The sequence below is a fragment of the Natator depressus genome, chromosome 1, assembly GCF_965152275.1.
Source record: "Natator depressus isolate rNatDep1 chromosome 1, rNatDep2.hap1, whole genome shotgun sequence".
NCBI lineage: Eukaryota > Metazoa > Chordata > Testudines > Cheloniidae > Natator > Natator depressus.
Window position 1 is genome coordinate 228,634,489 of NC_134234.1, and position 23,379 is coordinate 228,657,867.

The following is a 23,379-nucleotide window of genomic DNA, read 5'->3' on the forward strand; positions in this document are numbered from 1 at the left end:
AAAGTGTTTCTCTCAAAACATAGCCACTACCCATGCCTGACAAAGCTGTAGATAGGTGCAAAGTAAATGTATGTGTCACATCTACTAGTAACTTTGGGAATTTAAAAGAAGCAGCAATTATTAAGTGCCAAATTCTATGTTGAGAGGATGTCATTGGGAGCTATGAAAATATGTACAGGTGATCAATCCTCAGGTTTAAGGTAGAGATAAGACAGAGAAATAGAAACAGCAGAAGAGTGAGAAATGAACTCTGTGGAGATGCACCAGAGGAAGGAGGAGAATGTAGGAAGATGGAAAGGGAAGGGAGTCTGGAAAGAACTTGGGCCTTCTCTGTACATAAATTATGCTGCCAAAACTACACCAATATAGTTAAAGCTGTACTTCCCCCAACCCCGCTGGATGCAGTATGAGCATATTTATACCAGTACAGCTATTCCCATACAGGATGAGGAATAAGCAATACCACTATAACTGCATCCACACTAAGGGTTAGAATTATACAAATGTAGGGCTGGAAGGGAGCTTGAGAAATCATCAAGGACCAAGTAACCCTAGGCCTCCTTAAGAACAGGTTGGACAACCACTTGCCAAAAGCTTCCAGTGATAGGGATTCCACAGCCTCCCTTGGAAGCCTGTTCCAGAGCTTAACTATCCTTAGAGTTGGAAAGTTTTTCCTAATATCTAACCTAAATCTCCTTTGCTGCAGATTAAGCCCATTACTCATCCTACCTTCAGTGGACATGGAGAACAATTGATCCCAGTCCTCTTTGTAAATAGCCCCTAACATTTCAAGGCTGTTTATCAGGTCCCCCCCTCAGTTGTCTTTTCTGAAGACTAAACATTTCCACTTCCTTTTATTACCTTATAGGTCAGGTTTTCTAAACCCTTCATCGCTTTTGGCTGCTTTCTAGAAGTGTGGTGCACAGAACTGGACACAGGGCTCCAGCTGAGGCCTCACCAGTGCCCAATAGAGGGGGATAGTTACCTCCTGCGACTTACATAGCATACTCCTCTTAATACAGCCCAGAAGGATATTAGTCTTTTTCACAACTGCATCACGGTGTTTGCTTATGTTTTAAATTCATGATCAGCGGTAACCCCCAGATTCTTTCCAGCAGTACTACCACCACCAGCCAGTTGATGCCCATTTTGTGCATTTGATTTTTCCTTCCTATTTTCATCATGTTGATTTCAGACCAATTTGTCAAGATCGTTTGGAATTCTAATCCTATCCTCCAAAGTGCTAGCAACCCCTCCCAGCTTTGTGTCACCTGCAAATTTTATAAACACATTCTTCACTCCACTATCCAAGCCATTAAGGAATTGTTGTAGTGGCATAACTACTTTAGCAAGAAGTTACACCCTTAACTGACTTAATTATACCAGTAAAAAACCTGTCTGTAGAGCTCGCCTCAGACGCAAGGAGTAGAGGTGTGTGCACTGAGGAGGAGGACAGGGTATTTCAAAGTGGTGCATAATTAATGACAAAATGTTTGCACACAGAGGGAGTGGATAGATTCAGCAAAGCCCCTGCCTCATGTGATTAGTAGCAGTACAGTAGCCTAGTCAAGGTTCATGGCCCCACTGTGCTAGGTGCTGTATAAACAGGTCATTAAGGTAGGCCCTGGATCAGAGAGTTTAGGATCATGACAAGAGGCAAGAATAGACAGAGGGTGGGAGAGGAGGGTAAAGCAGATTTTATTCATAATGCATAAGCATCAGTCACAGCTCTCTTGAGGCAGTGGATGAAGATGATAAAAATACTGTAACACAGAACCACAGTATCCCCTATGAAGTTAAACCAAATGCAGAGGGACTAGAAAACCCAGAAGTTTGCACTAAAATTTCCTTTCTGGGGGGGAAGGGAATACCCATTTTCACAGAGGCTTTGTGCCTCTGCACTTCCTCCCAGCCTCCATTGCAGCAGAGCTCAGACAAAGCCACAGTGCCATGGATTCTAGCACCACTTCTGTCCTGGACCACCACCCCCATCACGAGGATAGTAGCGGGACGTATGGTGTAAGAGCATTGGCAGGAAACCTCCTTAAGTACGTCCACCCTGCACTCCACTGGCCGCGGCACAGAGTATGCATAGCTACATGCTGTAGTAAAAAGCAGACTGTGTCCACACTACGCTGCATAGCTACACATGTCAGTGAAAGGCTGCTGGAGCCTTTCCCCACTGCCTCTCCCTGCTGCCAGGAAAGGCTCCAGCAGCCGGGACTTAGCAGGACATTATACTGCTAAGGATAGCAGGTTAGACATGGAGAGAGCCACACAGGGTTCATACCACATCTTTACTTGCCTGTCTACGTTGCTGTTTATACCTGTGCTAGGGGGGCATGCGGTGTATGTACTCTACGCACCACCGTAAGGAGTATGCAGTGTAGACATACCCTAACTCGGGCAGGGAATTAAAGGGGGAACAATGCTGTCGGGAGTGGCTAGTCTCCTGCCACATCCCCCAGCTCATTCTCTCCCAACCTGCAGATCCTCAGCTTTGTGTAGCACCTATACAGGGGCTTCCACAGGGTCAAGAAGTAGTGTGAACAGTGAATAGGAGGGTGCCCTCTTCTTCCACAGCCCCATGCAGAGCTACTGACTTCTTAACCTCCACTCACAGCGGCAGCAAGGATGATTTGGTCCATAGCTGGAGACGAGGGCAGCTAGAAATTAGACAAGTAGCAAGAATGCAGGGTTGGTTAGAGCAAACAACAAAGCACAGTAGCTGGAGCAGTCCACATGCAGAGGAGAGTAAACAGAAAAGTTCTAGCTTAATACAGCTGTGGGAGGGAAATACTGTATTCAATTGTACTAAATATGATTAATACCGCACACGATGGCCAAGATTGTCAAAAGTGATTTTGGGTGCCCCCGTTTTTGGGTGCCCCAACCTTAAAGGGGCCTAATTTTCAGGAATTGCTGGGCACCTTCCCTTGGAAAATCTAGGCCTTGTTAAGATGTCAAGTTGGGCCAAAAACAGAGGCATCCAAAAATCATTTTTGAAAATCTAGGCTATTGTATGCTTAAAAAAAAAAAACAAAAAAAAAACCACACCTCTTTTTCTGCCACAAACATATGCACAAAGTCACCCAACACCACATTGAAATGCCTGGATAATAGTCATGCAGTGCATCTGGTATTTTGGAATCAAGGCTATACTCTACTATAGTCCACAAACAAATATTTAATCAAGTGAAGTTAGTAAAGCAGACTGCAATTCTAGGTGTCGATTGCAACCTCTCTCTCGTGGCAAAAATATTTCTATTGTTTTCTCTCCCCCATGCCCATGCTGTGAAGATATGGAATGGATCAGCACAGTGGTAGCTCCAGCCATTAGTGTTCTTACTGTATAAAGATTCATCTGTAATTGCTGAGTTTAATTTTCCTTGAGTTATCATTCTCAGAGCATATAGATGCTTAACAGTTTGGAATTCTCTTCTCTATATTACAAAGGGCAGATTGCTTATCAAATAAAGTCTTAACATTAACGTGTCAAACAGGATTTGCAGAAAGCTATTTTGGTTGTAGTTTAGGGTGAATGTTTATCAAATGATGGATTACCTGAATCATACACTGAGCCAAATTATTATTGACTGTGATTAAATCACAAAATGGTTATAGCACTATGTCATAATGCACAAGACAGTTTGAAGATTTGAACTCCTTTTTTCTACATTGGCTGTGGGAGCTCTAACACTAGAGATTTTAGGACCATATCTTGCCCTTAAACCTGCCTGGGAATTTGAGCAAAGTCGTGTGCTATAAGAATCTAGGTGTGAAAGGGACTTGCAGATCTATGCTTTGGATATAGATCATAGTCTAACTGAAACCAGCACTGCCTGAAGTTTGTGTTCGTGCTGAGACACACCTGATGGATCCAGATGGATTATTCCCCAGCAGTATATCCTAATAATGGTTCTGATCATATAGACAGACCCAGGGTGAAATCCTGGTCCCACTTACTTCAGTGAAGCCAGGCTTTCACCACGAGAGTACAGAACTGGAGAGTTGTTTATGACTGTGTAATGTTGAGGCAGGAAAGCATTGTGTACCTAAAGCTGTAAGAGGCTTTGCCCATACAGCATCATAATGCCCCTTCAACATCCACTAATTAGTATGCCCCAAAACAGTGGAATACTTAGAGCACAGCAATGCGGCATACCTGACTAATATGTAGCGAACATTACAAAGACTACTGTCATAGACCTCACAGACTTTAAAGCCAGAAGGGACCACCATGATCATCTAGTCTGACGTGCACGTTGCAGGCCACAGAATGTCACCTACTCACTCCTGTAATAGACCCATAAGCTCTGGCTGAGTTACTGACTTCCTCAAATCATGATTTAAAGACATCAAGGTACAGAGAATCCACCATTTACACTAGTTTAAATATGTAAGTGATCCATGCCCCATGCTGCAAAGGAAGGCAAAAAAACCCCAGAGTCTCTTCCAATCTGACCCTGGGAATAAATTCCTTCCTCACGATAACTATGGTGATCAGTTAGACCGGAGCATGTGCGCAAGGTCCACCAGCCAGACACCTGGGAAAGAATTCTCTGTAGTAACTCAGAGCCTCCCCATCTTCGTGTCCCATCACTGGCCATTGGAGATATTTGCTGCTAGCAGTCACAGATGCAATTGTAGGCAGTCTCCTCATACCATTCCCTCAATACAACTTATCAAGCTCAGTCTTGAAAACAGTTAGGCCCCCCCTCCCCCCCACTGCTCCCCTTGGAAGGCTGTTCCAGAACTTCACTCCTCTGATGGTCGGAAACCTTCCCCTAATTTCAAGACTAAACTTGTTGATGGCCAGTTTATATCCATTTGTTCTTGTGTCCACATTGGCACTTAACTTAAATAACTCCTCTCCCTCCCTGGTATTTATCCCCTGGTGTATTTATAGACAGCAATCATATCTCCCTTCAGGCTTTTTTTTTTTTTTTTGGTTAGGCTAAACAAGCCAAGCTCTTTGAGTCTCCTCTCATAAGACAGGTTTTCCATTTCTCGGATCATCCTAGTAGCCCTTCTCTGTACCTGTTCCAGTTTGAAGTCATCCTTCTTAAACATGGGAGACTAGAATTACACACAGTATTTCCAGTGAGGTCTCACCAGTGCCTTGCATAATGGTAACAACACTTCTCAGTCTCTACTGGAAATAAGTTGTTGCTAGATAAGTTCAGAGGTCAGTCAAGTCTTTGTCTGAGGCTCTCAAAACACTGTAGCTCTAGGAAGTAAATAAATAACCCTTTGTAAAATGGGTTGATACATGACTTGTCCAGGATGCTGAAACAAGTAGCATTAGAACCTTAGAGCCAATTTCCCAGTGTAACGCTCTAACCACTAGACTGTGGGCATAACCCAAGGGTGTAGGTTATGCCCACAAATCAGCCACAACCACTTTCCCTCTCTAGCTAGATGGCTGGGGAGGGTCTCAGCTTTTTATTTTAACTTGGGATCACGGTCTGGGAAAAGCTAAGAACCACGCCACCTGCTTTCCATGCACATCAGTGCAATAAAAGGCATATCACAACGTGACTGACATGGCACTCCAAGCTTGTGTTTAACGCAGTCAGAAAACACCCATTAAACTGGCTTCATTTTTCTAGTTTCCCCCTGTCCTATGCATTGGCCTATTTTCTCTCACTGTTCTCTAGTTTTTAAAAAGCTCAGCCCAGTCTTTCCTGCTGGTTGCTGGTGATCTCTCTCTCTCCTCTATCTCACTACACCAGAGATCTCTCCTCCAGTTACTCAGGAGGCATGGACTTAGCTCAGCGGGAGAGCTCAGCTGAAGCCAGTTGGCTGCACAGAGGGATGGTTTAGCAAAGACTTTGCCCAGAGTTTCTATGCTTTGTTAAATCCTTGTAGTCTTTTCTCCTGCTGAAATAAAAAAAAAAAAAAAGCCAAAGTTTTCCCCACGTGAGGACCAAGGCCCCAACTCTATTTCCACCGAATAAGCCACAGGAGGGAGAAAAATGTATAGAAAGCTTCATGAGGGCAGATGTGCAGAGCTTCTTCTGAATACACTTACTCGAAGGGAAAGGGCTGGAGGTGTCTCAAGCAAGGCAAGTAGCAATGCCTCCAAACACTACAGAGCCTCATGGGTCTGTGTCAAAATCTGTAGTCCCAGCAAGCAGTGTGCCTCCATCCCAGTGAAGGATTCAGCAAGACAGGGCAGCAGTAATGTCTGTCGAAGTGCTGCTGGGAGAGGTGGGGAGAAGAGCTACTGACTCACCATATCAAGTATCTGTCCTGCTTGTGCACAGCCTCTTTGGCTAGCACCACCTGCTTTCGTCAGCTGAGCTGAACAGCTGATGGAGTGAGGTTGCAGATACTTTCTGCCCCAGCAGCCTTCCCGTCTGGCTGACATTCCACCCCAGGATCCCAGCACCTGGGCGCACACACTCTTACATGGGCCCTGCTCCCCTAGGGCACATAAGCTTTTCATTGTTTGTACAGGTCCATGATTGGATCTCCTAGGCCCGAGCACAATGCAAGTGGTAAAACACTGGCAGAAACCTGGCTTCAATTCAGCCCTGTTTAAGAAACTGTGTTTAAATTCTTAAGTTGTTCGTCTGCTGCCCAGCCAGATACAGATGGTTCAGACTTTCCAGCCATATAGTTTACTCGCTCGGAGTTTGCCTACACTGTACTTTATCTCAAGTTAATTTGTTGCCAATCATAAGATGAGCCCTAAGCTAAAGCACAAACATTTGTAGCCTGGAACAAATGTTTGCAGTGTTTCCCCACTAGCTGTTACAGACATGTTAACTGGCAATCTGTTAAATTGAAGTAAAAGTCTATGTAGATATGGCCTATAGAGCTTGTCCATACGAAGGAGAGAGGTATTTTTTAAACTAAGTGATAGCTAAAGCATGCTAGATACCAGTTTTAAAGTCGTAGGATGAAATCTTGCCCCCATTCAAGTCTATTAGATTTCACTCCTAGTGTAGACAGGGCAAAGTTGTAGTTTTAACATGTGTTAGGTGGTCAAGGTGAACCCTAGGCTGACCTCCAGAAACATTGATGTCCCAGAGCAAATGTCAGGGAGTAGCATTCAACCTAGCCTTTACAAAAAAAAAAAATTAACTCAAGTTAGCTGGCAAGCAATCAACTGAAGGTAAAAATAACTCCAATGCAGATAAGCAGTCAGTGTGCCAGTCTTCCAGCAATTGCGTAGAAATTTCACTATAAACCCTGTCTGCAAAGAAACTGCTCCAATTTGCATTTTGAAATCTTCTAGAGTTGTGTGATGCATTATTTAGTCTCCATTAGCAAGTGCTGTCAGTAAGGAGCACTATAGCATCACAGAATAAGGCAGCATCCATGCCCTGGACCATCTTTCCACACTATCTTGTGATAGAACTTTGCAATTCACAGTGCATCGAGAAAGTGAGTTAATATTGACCAACAGAAGTAAACAATTCAGCAAGGGAATTTAATAACTGTATGTGTTATGAGATTCAGCCTATTCAAAGCATATATTTATAAATGACTGGTGGAACAGAATGTATTTCCTAGTGTTCTGATGAATTCCAAATCCACTTAAAGTTTTGTGATACAAAAATGCACAGTTAGACTATACTGTGGATGGGGTAACGTTAGCCTCTGTGTGTGGTCAGCAGCCAAAGAGCAATATTCTGCCTGCTCTGTAGATAGAGCTCTGAACTGCCAAATGAGAGACCTGTGTTCAGTTGTTTGACTCATCACTTCTTGGGCTGCCAGGAAGTGCTATGCAAAAGTCAACAGTTTCACTTCACAGGGTCACTTTTCCATGCAAATGCATCAGCTGGCTGAGGTCCTCTCAAAACAGTCCAAGCTCTTGGTCCTCAACCAACCTTTTGGCTTCACTTTGTCCAAGTCTCCTGGTTTGTAATTAAAGCCACAGCCCAGATGAAATGGGTTTTGTTAAGAGTTTTTCCACAGCTTTACTAGCCAGGGCTGGCGCTCTGTAGAAGCAAAGCTGAGAAGAGGAGGGGCTTGTAGTCCACTTTCACTGATCCTGGAGCTGAAGTGATTTAGAGCTGCTCTAAATGATGCCAGCAGTAAAGGACCCATAGGGACCACTGTCCAATCTTCAGCTAATGCAGAGTGCCATGTACTCCAGCCCCACGTCCCTCCCCCCCACCACAAGTCCTCTATTCAGAGGGTGGGAGAGTAAGTTGGCATGGGGGCATAGAACAGGCAGACTGAAATTATACCGTAACATTTCCAGCACCAAAAATTATTTCAAATATATATCACGTTCCTGTGACTATTTCAGTGCTGTATAGGTTAAAAAACATGAGGGAAAGAAAAACTGCCCTAAAACAAACCCAATAGCCACTTTAAAAAAAAAAAAAAAGAAAGACCAAACAAAGCATTGTATTCTGGAGAAGCAGAGAATAGGAAGAACAATGGGCATTTCACAACACTGACATCAACGCTCAGCAGTACAAGAGCAGCAAGTCTGAAATGACTCCCATCCTGCCAATCTTGGTCAAGAAAGTTTACCTTGATGCTCAGCCTTAGCAAAAGGGAGTAGGTACCACAGCTATTTGCTGCCTTCTACGATAATGCAGTATTGTGTTTCATAATCTCAGATTCTTCAAGCGAGAGACACTAACAGGTAAAAATATGACAGTTTTCCAGGAATATTCCAATCCAAAAGGAAGTAGCTTCAATGGTATTTGCTGCACAACTTTTGAATTTGTATTCTGCAAATATTCTGTCAGGTGAGTTTATGGACAGATGTGTTGGCAAAGATAGGCACCAGTCCAGTAGTGCACTTTCACATAAGCTTGACTTTAAGTACAAGGCTGTCCTTTCAGTTAAAGAACTATGCTGAAGTTCTTTGAATACTAGAATATTCATGGAAAATTAATGTTAATCTTGTATACGCCAGAATCATGGAACAGAAAATACCATGCAATCTGTGTTCAATTAAAACTCACCAACAAAGCTGGTGAAATAAGATTTTGATTTGAATGATCACCCACAGAAAAGTGAATTGTGCATGCACAATAAATCATCCTGAGATCCCTATGTTTTCAAAGCCCGGGACTAGGGAAGGCCGCATTTCACAAGCATGTGTGACTGACAGCTATGTACTGCAAAATGTAATGAAGCTGCACAGTCTAACTCCCTTTGCATTGTGTCGTTTTAGTGTGACAGGACCAGGAACAGCTGGACAGAAATTTATTTGAAACCTCAGATTAAGTAGAGAAAACCCCCTGAGGGTTTCAAGTTTACTTTTAGATTTTCATGGTGCAACCAAAATTAAAGTAGTCTAGCAGTCTATGGCTACATTCCCCTTTGCCTGCATGTTCTTCAAAGAGCAAAACCTAACAATATTAGGACAACTCTGGGCTCCAGAGCACCTTGGGTTGGGTTAGGCTCCAGAGTATGCAACCCTCATTTGTCTGGGGAAATAGATCTAGGTGGGTGGAGGGTCCCTAGGGTATAATGGGAGCCTAGAAGGTACATGCTCTAGAGCAGATCTTGTCCTTTAAAAAGGTGCCACGTGCATCCCACTACACTTACGTGCTGCCAAAAGGTACGGCTTTGATCTAACCTACTTCTGTGTGGAAGACAGAGCCCCTGTGATGTAACTTACCACCAGACATGGGAACCATTTTCCCATTTAAGGAACACTAGATTGTAATCCTGCTCTGAAACTGCAGGACTTCTTGGCTCCTCTTCCCATTCCCCACACAGGGCAGTATTCTCTCCTCCCCGCCCCCCATATATCCATTATATCCTGCATGCATGCTCAAGAACAGTGCAGCCATCCCAAAGGAATGCTCAAAAATACCCTTTATGCTACTCCACCCCATCTTCCATAACCCACTCATTACATTTTTTTTACTGTGTCTAGATCGGTGGTACTCAAACTTTTTCAGTTGCACCCCCCTTATCAGTAACAGAATCTGTCTGCATGTTTCCCCCTCCATTACTGCACAGTCAAGGCTTCCCTCAGCAGAGGAGCTTGGTCTGGGGGCAGAATTGGGTTTGGGGGAGAAACTGCAGCTGGGGGCAGAGAAGGAATGAGGGCAAAGCCTGGCTGGAGGCAGAGTGGAGCTGCCACTGGGTTTGGAACTGGTCTGGCAGCAGAGTGGGAGTGGGACAGATCTGGGCCTGGAGCTGGAGCAGGACTTGGGGCTGAACAGGACTAGGGGAGGAGAAGGCTGGGGGTGGAGCAGGGATGGAAGCATGGTGCGCCCTCCCCACCCCCTATGGGGGCTGGCCCTGGTCCCACCACATGGCACTCCTGCCACTCCCAGCATTCTTCTGTGCCACCCTAAGGGTAAGCACTGGTCTATATTTATACACTGTGAGTGTACATAAAGGTTGGATTCCAAGGATAAGGTGGCAATATCTGTTTGTGTCTTGGGATGAAAAATCTGGCCTCACTGAAGTCAATGGGAATTTTGTCAGTGACCTCAGTGCAGCCAGGATTTTGCCTGGATTTTAGCTGGTTTCTTTTTAGCCAGAAAAGATTTAATAGTGTAAAATATTAAAATATTGTGATTTCCTGTTTTAATGTTTCTTAATCTCTCTTGCTGTGCATCAAACACAGTAGAACCACAAATGATTCTCTTTCTAGAACTTCAGGCTAATAGCATTAGATAAACCCAGATTAACATTTTTTAAAAATATATTCACATGTAGGAGAAGAATTTGGACTGGTTCCCTCGAATGCGAGCCATGTCCCTGGTTAGCAGTGAAGGTGACAATGAGCAAAATGAAATTAGAAACCTGCAAGAAAAGTTGGAGACAACCATGAGTCTTGTAAAACAACTGTCCAGTCAGCTTGCTGAGCTCAAGGAACAGGTAAGTGTTTCTGAGCTGGGTAGAAAACTGACATATGAACACATGCTTAGGGTATGTCTACACTACAAAATTAGGTCGAATTTATAGAAGTTGTTTTTTTAGAAATCGGTTTTATATATATTCGAGTGTGTGTGTGTCCCCACAAAAAATGCTCTAAGTGCATTAACTCGGTGGAGTGCTTCCACATTACCGAGGCAAGTGTCAACTTCCGGAGTGTTGCACTGTGGGTAGCTATCCCACAGTTCCCGCAGTCTCCGCTGCCCATTGGAATTCTGGGTTGAGATCCCAATGCCTGATGGGGCTAAAACATTGTCGCGGGTGGTTCTGGGTTCATGTCATCAGGCCCACCTTCCCTCCCTCCCTCCGTGAAAGAAAGGGCAGACAATCGTTTTGCGCCTTTTTTCCTGAGTTACCCATGCAGATGCCATACCACGGCAAGCATTGAGCCCGCTCAGCTCACTGTCACCGTATGTCTCCTGGGTGCTGGCAGACGCGGTACTGCATTGCTACACAGCAGCAGCAACCCATTGCCTTGTGGCAGCAGATGGTACAGTAGGACTGGTAGCCGTCATCATCATGTCCGAGGTGCTCTTGGTCGCCTCTGTGAGGTCGATCAGGAGTGCCTGGGCAGACATGGGCGCAGGAACTAAATTTGGAGTGACTTGACCAGGTCATTCTCTTTAGTCCTGCAGTCAGTCCTATTGAACCATCTTATGGTGAGCAGGCAGGCAATACGGATTGCTAGCAGTCCTCTTGTACCATCTTCTGCCGAGCAGCCATGAGATGTGGATGGCATGCAGTCCTTCTGCACCGTCTGCTGCCAGCCAAAGATGTAAAAGATAGATGGAGTGTATCAAAACAAGAAATAGACCAGATTTGTTTTGTACTCATTTGCAACCCCCCCGTCTAGGGGACTCGTTCCTCTAGGTCACACTGCAGTCACTCACAGAGAAGGTGCAGCGAGGTAAATCTAGCCATGTATCAATCAGAGGCCAGACTAACCTGCTTGTTCCAATAAGAACAATAACTTAGGTGCACCATTTCTTATTGGAACCCTCCGTGAAGTCCTGCCTGAAATACTCCTTGATGTAAAGCCACCCCCTTTGTTGATTTTAACTCTCTGTAAGCCAACCCTGTAAGCCGTGTCGTCAGTCGCCCCTCCCTGCGTCAGAGCAACGGCAGACAATTGTGCATCTGAGTTGAGAGTGCTGTCCAGAGCAGTCACAATGGAGCACTCTGGGATAGCTCCCGGAGGCCGATACCGTCGAATTGTGTCCACACTATCCCAAATTCGACCCGGCAAGGCCGATTTAAGCACTAATCCATTTGTCAGGGGTGGAGTAAGGAAATCGATTTTAAGAGCCCTTTAAGGGCTTCATCGTGTGGACGAGTGCAGGTTTACATCGATTTAACGCTGCTAAATTCGACCTAAAGTCCTAGTGTAGACCAGGGCTTAGAGAACTAGATGTTGTCTTGGGTCATGGTCAGGACTTTTGTCTCAGAAAGGTTTTATTCCTGACTCAATAAAGCTAGGTGCACAGATACGGTTCCGGAAAGAGTTTTTATTCCATTAACACAACTAGAGAACAGGTAAGCAAGAAATTGAATTTTGAAAACCTAACAGCCAGGTAGGGGGAATCCTGTTACTAGAGAATGTGACTGCAAAATATAGTCGAGCTTTGTATCGGAAATAGCTGCAAACTAGTTGAAATTGTTTTAGTTCGACTCTCTGAAGTTACAGCCTATACCTGTTCCCCCACCCCCATCATGCACATATAAGTCCATTATTTGCATGACACAATCTCATACTTCAAAGAAATCCTGTACTCAGTTTTTAAGGATGAAAAAAAATTGCAGTTATTTTGCTTATATGCACTTGGCAAAAACGTCCTTCTCATGCTGTTGCATTGTGAGTGCATGTGCTGCTGCTAAATAATCGTCAAAACCCTCTCATCTTTCTCTCCCTTTCCACCGTAGATGACAGAACAAAGGAAAAATAAGCAGAGGCTGGGCTTTCTTGGATCAAACACACCCCATGTGAATCATCACATGCCACCACACTGATACCATGGGGAGAAGCCGTGACTAGCCTTTCATCAGTATTCCTGCTTGATTACAGGATAAAAAGCTGAGATCGAGAGGAGTGAACAGTGCCTATTGTTGCAAAGTTAAAAACAACCAAGTGCCAAGCTGTTAAGTGGTTTAGCTCTGGGAACAATTTGTAACGGTTTTTCATGGCTGAAAGGGACCAAAACCTAGAATGCAAGAAATACAAGGGAGTTCTTCTGTATTCATTCTACAGGCTAAACTCTGCTGGGTTTACACTCTCTGCAACTCAATTGGCTTCAATGGGAACTGTATACAATGCAAGTTCGGGCAGTATTTGGCTCTTCTTGAAGTCAATTTAAGATTTCTTCTCAAAGTAATGGAAGAACCAAGATATGGGGAAGGAGCAATAATTTAAACACCACAAATGCAACAGCCTCCTTCAGAATCAATAGAAGTTATTTCTTGTTTTATTTACCAGATAGCAACATCTGTTATATTTGCTTGCATTTACTTTTTTATTATTATTATTATTACCATAAATACAGCAGCAGGAGCAGTTATAACATCACTGCAAGTTAACTTCTGTTAGAGGCAAATCAACTCTACACTCAGACTAAAAAAAAGTGGTGAAGAGAAACAGGAGTTCTTTTGAATTTTAACTGTCATCATGCCATTTCTTATTTATGACATGGAGCACAATGGATTTACAGCTGTGGGAACTTGGAATTAATGCACAGACCACTGACAACATAAAGTGATTTTTCTCCTGGCGTCAGATGTTCTCTATTCATGTAGCTGCAAGTGGAGATTTCACATATTATGATGTTAAATCATGTTTTAAATTCAAGCTCAAAAAAGGATTTAGAACAAAAGGTATTTTAAAATTTGTATTGAGGTGACTTTTTTGGTAAAAAGCTTAAAAATACTACCTAGAAGGAATTGTAATGGAGTCATTACCTTCCATAAACACACCGTAGGCACTATTTGACATAAGTGAATCAGGGCCATATCCTGCTGTCTTTTACTCAGTCCTAGTTTCAGTGGGAACGTTGCCTTGATTATAAATCAGTTCCTGCTTGCCCTTCGGGCATGGAACTCCTATTGACGTCAGTAGAAGATGATCTTGTTGGACTGGGCCCTCAAGACAGGACTGTAGTGTCCAGCTGCAAGAGTGCACTTTTCAGCTATTTTATTCTAACTGTTTGAAAGTCTCTTGGCGTTTAATAAACGTTGTAATTTTCTCTTCAGACTTAGGGGGAGGTTTTCAAGGTACAAATGGGAGTTGGGGACTTAAATCCCTTTGAAAAAATCAATAGGAGTTAAGATCTAACTGCCCTTTGTGCCTTTGAAAAGTCTCCCCTTTAATTTTTAAGAGCAGGGTATTTAGCAGGTATCAGTAAGGGTTTTAAAGAGGCATTCATTAGAGCTGCTTGGGAAATCATTTCTCTGTCCCCCCGCCCATGAAAAACTTCAGGGGGCAAAAAAAAGGGAAATTCAGCAAAAATGAATGTCAAAAGACTTAAGGTTTTCAATCACTGAAAAGCCAAAAAATTTCATTTTTAAAGCAGAAATGGATTTTTCCAGAAGGTTTCATTAAAAAGCCTTTTATTTTCTCTCTCTTTTTTGGTCAAAAATTTTGATCAGTTTTTAACTAGCTCCAGTATTCATTTTATTAAAAAAGGGTAAATGTTACTGTTATAAAAGCAAGTCAGGTGAGAACTGGCAGGACTGGAAGAAAAGATGGGACGTTTCTCTCCTCTAACTAAACACACATGCACCCCACACCCTTATATGGCTCCCAGTAACAGCCATATCTTTCACATGGGATCAAGGGAGATTTTAGGGCCTCACTTACAAAAAGGGAGCTCTGTATATGACACTCTATGGGTCCTGACATGGGCTTAATTCTGAGAGGCACTAAACACTTCCAGGATCAAGTTGTGTATTTCCCTATCAGAAATGCACATCCCAAATTGAGCCTAGCCTGTGTGCAGTGGCATCTACGTGTGTGTTACTCACAAACGTGTACCATTGTGTGCCACTCTACATGAGTGAGCCGGATCTACAGGGGTGAAGTTTACCACCTTCAGAAATCCTCAGACTATACAGCTAGGACTTTGAACCTTATGATCTGTCCATAAGGCCACAAACACCTCACCCTAAGGAGAGTGCAATAGAAGCTCCATGAGGGGAGCCTCTTTTCCCTTCTGAGGGGCTTTCAACATGGAATAGTATGATTTGGGCTTCACTAATTAAAACTAATGAACCTCTATCCTTATCTTGTACAAGTAACATGCTGGAGACCTACACTGGGGTTTGTAGTCTCCAATATGGCTGTCATGGTGCAAACAACTAGTGTAGTGCAGTGGACCAGTGTACACCATGACTTGCTTGAAACCAAGATAAGCTGCACCAGGATCAGTTGTGGTTTACACCACTGGATTGCATTCATACTGAGGCCTGGTCTACACTAGAAAATAAGGTCAGTTTAACGACCACAGTCAGGGATGTGAAAGATCCACACCCCTGGGCAGCATTCTCAAGCCAACCTATGGTAAGTCCCCATCTAGACAGCGCTAGGTCGACGGAAGAATTCTTCCATTGACCTAGCTACCACCTCTCAGGGAGGTAGATTACCTACACCGACAGGAGAACCTCTCCCGTCGGCAGAGGAAATGCCTACACGGAAGCGCTGCAGCAGCGCCGCTGTAGCATTTGAAGCGAAGACATACGATCTCTTAGGCTAGGTCTACACTAGCACTTTTGTTAGTGAAACGTATGTCGCTCAGGGGTGTGGGGAAAAACACAAAACACCCTCCCAACCAACAGAAGTGCTGGTGGACAGCGCTGTGTCAGCGGGAGACGCTTTCCTGCTAACATAGCTACTGCTGCTCATTGGGGGTGGTTTGATTATGTTGACAGGAGAGCTCTCTCCCATCGGCACAGAGCAGCTACACGGGAGGTCGTACAGCTATGCTGCTGTAAGTTCTGTAGTGTAGACCTGGCCTCAGGGTATCACTTCAGCTGCACTGATGCAGCTACATCAGTGGCTGAAACCAAAATTTAGATAAGGCCAGATTTTTCTCTTCTCACTTTCCCTGATGTAAATAATGAAGTCAGTGGAGTTAGAGAATCCAGCCATTCATTTTTAATTCACTTTAGATTTGATAAACTGTGTAAAGTAGTCAACTCTATTTCAATATCAATTCCCTCTTACACTCCTCGGCAATATAAAGTAACATTTATTGGAACTAAAACACGTTTATGATTGTTATTAGTGAGGGGGAGGAGTGGGATAATACTGGAAGTAGCTGGCACTTGTTTACAGTTAGAAAACCAACCAAATGCTTGCACGAGAAGGGAGGTTTTTGCTGTATGAGCTGGAAAACTTGAGAACAGACTTATTTGTGCACTAAATTCCTTATTGCAGTTCCAAGCTGCAAGAACTCTCTCTTCCCTCAGTCCCCACTAACATTTCCCTTCCTCACAAGAACTCCTCTATTACAGTACTGCTGTTTAGATGAGATCTAAAACTGCAAAGGAAAAGAAAAAAAAAAAGTTGTAATAGACACCAGCTAATGTTTGCCACAGTGCCTTTCTGATGTTTATTGCTTCTGAGACAGACCTCTTTAATCAATAAGAGTAGAAAATGCTACTTGCACAGATTGTAAATATCTTTCACTTGTGTTTGACATGCTTGCTACTTCTGCTGGAAGATCACTGCAGGCCTTACTCACATGAGTAATCCTTATACAGGCAAGTAGTCCCGTTAACTTCAACAGGGGACACTTACATGATTAACAACTGCAGGACCAATTTCCAGGCCTTTAAGGGTTCAAAATACAACAACCCCACATTGATGAATTCATGAAAGATAATGGGGTGGGGGAAAAATCACTTTTATACACATTTGTATGTATATCTTTGTTTAATGAAGCCAAGATGTCCTATTCCTATGCAAGTATCAAAAACATATTTATACAAATTGATTGAAACAATAAACATCTATGAACTATCAATGCCTTAGAGGGAAAAACTAAACTATTTGACAATTAAAATCTACATATGTCCATTGCTGCTGACTAACTTTTTTATTAAAAGTTGTCATTTTATACATGTTCGTTTCTGTATATTCCATTGCAGAGCCGTGTGCAAATGTGTGTTGCTGAATTAAAATCTTCTTAGAAGAGTTGGGGTGTCTGTACTGTAATGGTGTAGTCCCAGGGTCAGCAACCTTTGGCATGTGGCCCATCAGGGTAATCCCTAGTGGATTTTTAATCCACCGCTTCCAGCAGCTCCCATTGGCCTGGAGCAGCGAACAGCACTCACTGGGAGCCGCGATCGGCCGAACCTGCGGACGCGGCAGGTAAACAAACTGGCCCAGCCCGCCAGGGGCTTTCCTTGCGCAAGGAGCGGAACAAATTTGGGAACCACTGCTCTAGAGCATGAAGGCACATTAGCTCAGCAGAAGGGAAAAGCTTTCACTGCCCTGTCTGCTATACTTGTCCTGTGGAGACAGGGCTTAACTATTCAAGAACTTGAGCACCATCAAAACACTTATTGAGATCAACAGGAATTGAAAATGCTCAGCACCTCACAGGATCAGACATATAGAGGACATCACAGTCGGACACCTTTCATAAGCATTGAAAAACAATTGACATTTTTAGAAGATATATTGCATTTCCAAACTGAACTTCCTAGTTATGCATAGGAAGATTCATTGCAGACATCTCTTCTTCTCGCCCGAGACGTCTATTGTGGAGATTCACCCATCAAATAATCAGTGCACATGGAGGTGGTTTAAAGGTCCCTTCAGAGTAATGATTGGTGGAAGTAATCTAATGTGATCTACCAAAAAGACCCGCATCCCATAGAGATTCTTCAGTTGGAGAGGTTTTAGATTTGAAGAAACATATTGAAAAATAGCAGGTTGTTCCTCCTCATCAAAGAAAGGCCCAAACAAACAAACAAACAAACAAACAAGTCACCTCTGTGAGCTGGAGGAACTGGTATGAATGGAAGCTGTGGTCAAGGGTTAGGAGATGATGTATTGGAGCATGTTGAGGAAAACACCAATTTTGCTTCAGACTTAGTTTTAGAAAGTCACTCTCAGAAAAGCGAGACAACGTGGATGAATCCAGTTTAAATTTAACAAACTGGATGGCTTCTGTGTAATTTTGAAAATATCCTGTAGAATGCTTAAGCACGTGTAGAACTCTCTTAGTCTAAAGGATGATTTAAAAATTCTGTAGAAAGGATATTCTGCAGAAAGGATATTCTGCATAAATTCTGCTTTATGGAGCTTTTTCATAAATGATGTCGTAAGAGTAACTGTTGGCCTAGAAGATTAGTCTTAAATTGGGATAAGATTTAAAAAAAAAAAAAAAAAAAAAAAAAAAAAGATTAATTTTAGGCTAAGCCCACACAGGCACCAATAGGTACTCAAGGTTTCTGGGGGGGAGGGGGGGAATAATTAGGCAGATGATATACATTTAGGAGATTAATTTTAGGTTTCTATTTCTGATAAATGTTGATCCTAAAAAGATCTCCATTTTGTTCACTATCCACAACTGTGGGCAGATTAGTTCCTCAACTTCAGCCACACTGACTTCTTCTGTTTGCCCAGGTGTGGTTTAAGGAAGAGTTAGGCTCCTTGTCTTCTACAGTTATTGTTGCTATGTTGCTGGAATATCATCTTTGGAACAGCCTGTCTGTCCTCTACAGACTGCAACCAATTTTATTTTTAAGTAAAGAAAACAGATTTTTAGGTCTACTGACCTTTTCTTCCTCCCAGAATGCCTATAAGAACCACTGACCATATGATTCCGATTTCATACAATCATAGACTGAGCATTCTGTATACTTCCTTCATGAAATTTATTGAAATAGGTATGAGCAGCTAAATAAATTCAAGCTCAAGGAATTTTAAATTAGAAGCATGCTGTTATCACTTCATACTCGCCTATTCTATCTGCACACTGTACTTTTCTGTCTTCAAGGAGAAAGTTGAAATTTGTCTTGTGCCTTGTCTTTATAAACTTGCAATTTCAAAGTTGCTACAAACAGCCAACTATTACCTTTCTCTTTACACAGGAGAATACTCTATCATCTCCCTCTTTTAAGACTGGGAAAGCAACCACTCAGAACATATAGAACACAACACAGATTATTTGTCCAGGATTTCTCAGTCAAGAATATTAGCGTTAAGATAGAACACTCACCATCATGTGCTTATAAAAACAGCCATACTGGGTCAGACTAATGGTCCATCTCACCCAGTATCCTATCTTCCAACAGTGGCCAGTGTCAGGTGCCTCAGAGGTAAAGAGCAGAACAGGACAATTTTTTGAGTGATCTGTCCTGTCAACCAATCCCAGCTTCAGTTTAGGGACACCCAGAGCATGGAGTTTCATTCCTGACCACTTGGCTATTGGCCACTGGTGGACCTGATTCTTTTCTGAACCCAGTTATACTTTTGGCCTTCACAGATCCCTTGGCACAGGGTGACTGTGCATTGTGTAAAGAAGGACTTCCTTATGTTCTAAACCTGCTGCCTGTTCATTTCAGACGGGTCACCCCTGCTTCTTGTTACGTGAAGGGGCAAAGGACACTTCCTTATTCAACATTCATGATTTTATAGACCCCTATCGTATGCCCCAAAGACATCTTTTCTAAGCTGACCAATCCCAGTCTTTTTAATTCCTCCTCATATGGAAGCTGGTTCATACCCCTAGTAATTTTTATTGCCCTTTTCAGTGCTTTTGCCAATTCTAATATCTTTTTGGAGATGGGGGGACCAGAACCCCATGCAGTATTCAAGGTGTGGGCATAACATGGGTTTATATAGTGGCATTATGATATTTTCGGTCTTATCTATCCCTCTCCTAATGGTTCCTAACATTCTTTTAGCTTTTTTGACTGCTGCTGCACATCGAGCGATCCAGGATAACGTCAAAATCTCTTTGACTAGCAGCAGCTAATTAGGTTTTCCAATGTGCCTTACTTTGGGCAACAAAACGGCAGATGAAATTCAATCACCCAGTTTTGCAAGAGCCCTTTGTAAGTCTTCAGAGTCAGCTTTGGACTTAACTATCTTGAATAATTTTGTTAATCTGCAAACTTTGCCACCTCACTGTTTACCCCTTTTCCAGATCATTTAAGAATATGATGAACAGCAGTGGTTCCAGTACAAATCCTTGGGTAACCCTACTATTTACCCCTCCGCACTCTGAAAACTGAGCACTTATTCCTACCCTTTGTTTCCTTTTCACCAGTTACTGACCATGAGAGGACCTTCCCTCTTATCCCATGACTGTTTACTTTGCTTAAGAGCCTTTGGGGGTGGGGCCTTGTCAAAGGCTTTGTTAAAATCCATCTACACTATATTAACTGGATCACCCTTATCCATGTGCTTGTTAACACTGTCAAAGAATTCTAGCAACAGGTTTGTGGAAGGCAAGATGCCAATATCAGGTATAGTATTTCTTTCCCCTTCCTTTACCTCAGCTTATCTTTCCGCTGTTATACAGACCAGAGTAGTGTCTTTTGAGGACATATATAATACAGATTTAAAGTCTGATAGGAGAGCAAACAGTCTCTAAAGGAAAATGTTTACTAAATCTATACATGAATACATAACTGTACTTACAACCCTTGAAACAACTGTCTGTTAGAATTATTGTCAATTTTCACAGCACTTTTGGGGATACTTCCTCCTGCCAGGTTTTGTACTTGTTGTTATCATCACTAGTTCAAATGCAAAAATATAATTATGTGCATGTACATAGATTCCTCCTGAAGAAGAGCCCCAAAGGAGTGATTTACCCTTTTCAGGCACTGTAGAAGTATCCAAGCTTTCTGCGAGGCATGCAGGCTCCTTAAAGTCTGGGAAACAAGGGATAGTCCCCCAGCTTCCTTCAAACATCCCCCAAGTCCTTGCAATGATCATCTGCAATTTGCAAAGCCCGCAGCAAGTTCTAGTCTGCTGCTGCAGTTGAAAGAGGAATCCTGCACTCTAAATTCAAGAAAGGAGTACAGTCTAGGACCACAGTCCTTACAACAAACCCTTCTAGTCCTTGTGCTGTGCCATACCTGATTCTTTAAGTCTCATTCCTCCTCTTTATCAACTCCTCCCTCTCTCCTTGGTTCCATTCTCAAAAGAGAAACTCCAAGTGTGTCCTGCTAGGCATATGGAAGTCACTTAAGTGGCTTCGAACAGCTAGAGCACACCTAGTGCCTTCCACATCCAATTTCTGTATTATTCTGGCCCATCCTGCAACCACCCTACCCAACTCCAACAAGCCCCCAAAAACAAAAGGCGAAAATTATGTATCCTCCCCCACTGTTTTTCCACTTATTGACACCACTAAATGCTGCAATGCAAGCACATGGTTTGCACTTGCACCATAAAAATCCCTCTATTTACAATTATAAACCATTTGCCAGTTAATACAATATGTCACAAACAGGAATTTCTTAAGCACTATATGCAGCATGTTATAGCACATTACAAGCAATTTTCAGACTTGGCTTGATTTTTAAGTCTCAGTAAGATCTGATAAGCAAATTTTGAAGAAACTCAAACTGGGAAGAGAAGCAGACCGACAAACCTAGGCCCAGATCCAATTGCAGGATCAAGGAGGGTAGACTGCTTGCTTACATGAAGCACCACTGGAATCGGATTGATTTTGTTTGCAGATTGGGGGAGGGGGTGAGTTTCATCTAGGTGGATCCAGTTGTAGGATTGGAGCCCAAGTCACCAGCCAGTATTTTTTTTCCTTCTGGCCCCCAAACTGTGTGTTATGCATTAGCTCCCAACAACGCTTGATACGAAGGCTCAAAAATCCCTTTGTGAAGCCAGCCTTGTCACTTTAGGCACCTAAATCCCAGAATCAGGTCGCATTGGAATTAGTGAATCCCACTCAGCGGCCACCAAACCCTGTAGGCACCTAAACTCACTCGGCGCTTGAGTTCCAAAAGGTTTCTATGTTTCTGACTCTGAGCACGCACACTGCCACCTCCCTCTAGATAGCTGAGCACCTAAGCCCCACAGCCATGCACAAGCTGGGAGAAGATAGGCATCCCTCTGCCTAACGTGCTTGCAGGCCCAATCCAGTCGGCATTTTCAGAGGCCACTTACCAGACCAGGCCATGCACGAGGGCTCACACAAGACAGCTTAGGGGTGCGAGGAGGACAAACCTCCCTCCTTACTTCTAGCCCAGTGGTTTGGGTACTCACCTGGGATGTGGGAGACACCCCCACCTCCCACTTCAAGTCCACCCTCCAGAGTCATTGGGCCAGAAAGAGAGCCCGAGAACGACTCTGTAGGCTGGTGGTTAGAGCGCTCAGCCAGGAGGTGGGTGACCCAGGGTTGAGTTCACCTCTTCCAGCAATACTTTAAATAGCCACAGCAGAACGGCTTCAACAGAAGAGACTGAGGGAGCCCCACATGAGACTATCAGTGATGAGGGTACTCATCTGAGAGGTGCATATCCCTGTTCAAATCCCCCACCACCCCACTGAGGAAAGAAGGGACCTGAACTGGGAGTCTCCCACATCTCAGGTGAGTCTCCAGTACACTGAGCTGGGGGGGGGGGGCTGAGGGAGGTTGTCCTCCCTGCCCCTGCAAAACAAAACAAATGCAGCCTAACTCCAAGGAAGGGTTTGCAGCTGAGAATCCCAAGCAGAGGGAGGTGTCCCCCTGCAGCTCAGATTTAGGCACCTATTTCCATGAAAGAACCAGGGCTTAGGACTCAGCTCTCTCCTTGGCATCCCTCATTGGCTAGCTTACTCAGGGAGCCACCTGGCTGGCTTTTGTGAGCCCTAAGTCACCTATCTCCCTCCATTCCTTCCTGGACCAAGGTGCCCAACTCAGGCTTTGTGAATCCCAGTGGTTTTCTAGGCACCTGAGAGTTAAGTGTAGCAATGCTTAGCGTCCTCACACCTACCTTACACTTGGAGCTAGATTCGCAGAGGAAAACTGCGGTCTCAGGCAGGCTGTCATAACTTTGTGTAATTTATTTAAATAGCTGTACATTGAATGCTCTTAAGAAGGAGATTATGAAATTCCAGTCAATTACAAAAGGTTTAAAAATATTACTAAGTACTATGGCATCAAGTTAGGGTGACCAGATAGCAAGTATAAAAAATTGGAACAGGGGTGGGGGTGTAATAGGTGCCTATATAAGAAGAGCTCCCAAAATCAGGACTGTCCCTATAAAATCGGGACATCTGGTCACCCTACATCAAGTAGCCCTTAATTTTTTTCATTTGGGCAAAATTACACTGAGGGGTTCAGGACACCGAACCCAGAGCAACTCTGAAATGAAGCATTTTCACTCCTGATCTGGGCTCAAGCCACAACATTTGGCTTCTGGTTTGTATTTTCATATTTGAGGATATTGGGATTTGGTTCAGGCCCTGATATAGTTATTTATTTGTTTAGTCAGTCAACATACCCTAAAAGGACTAGTTTTAAAAGTGGCCTCAACTTGACTTCTAAACTTTTTACT

General features: G+C 43.4%; 1 protein-coding gene across 1 annotated transcript in view; it reads left to right on the top strand.

Annotated features, from left to right (window-relative positions):
• ITPR2 (inositol 1,4,5-trisphosphate receptor type 2) overlaps positions 1 to 16,895 on the top strand; it is a 337,337-nt gene extending 320,442 nt beyond the window's left edge. Inside the window, exons 56-57 of the mRNA XM_074937228.1 lie at positions 10,654 to 10,815; positions 12,793 to 16,895. Coding sequence (XP_074793329.1) covers positions 10,654 to 10,815; positions 12,793 to 12,879 — 249 coding nt within the window. The 3' untranslated portion in view covers positions 12,880 to 16,895. The remainder of the gene's footprint in view (positions 1 to 10,653; positions 10,816 to 12,792) is intronic.
• The last annotated feature ends 6,484 nt before the right edge of the window (positions 16,896 to 23,379 follow it).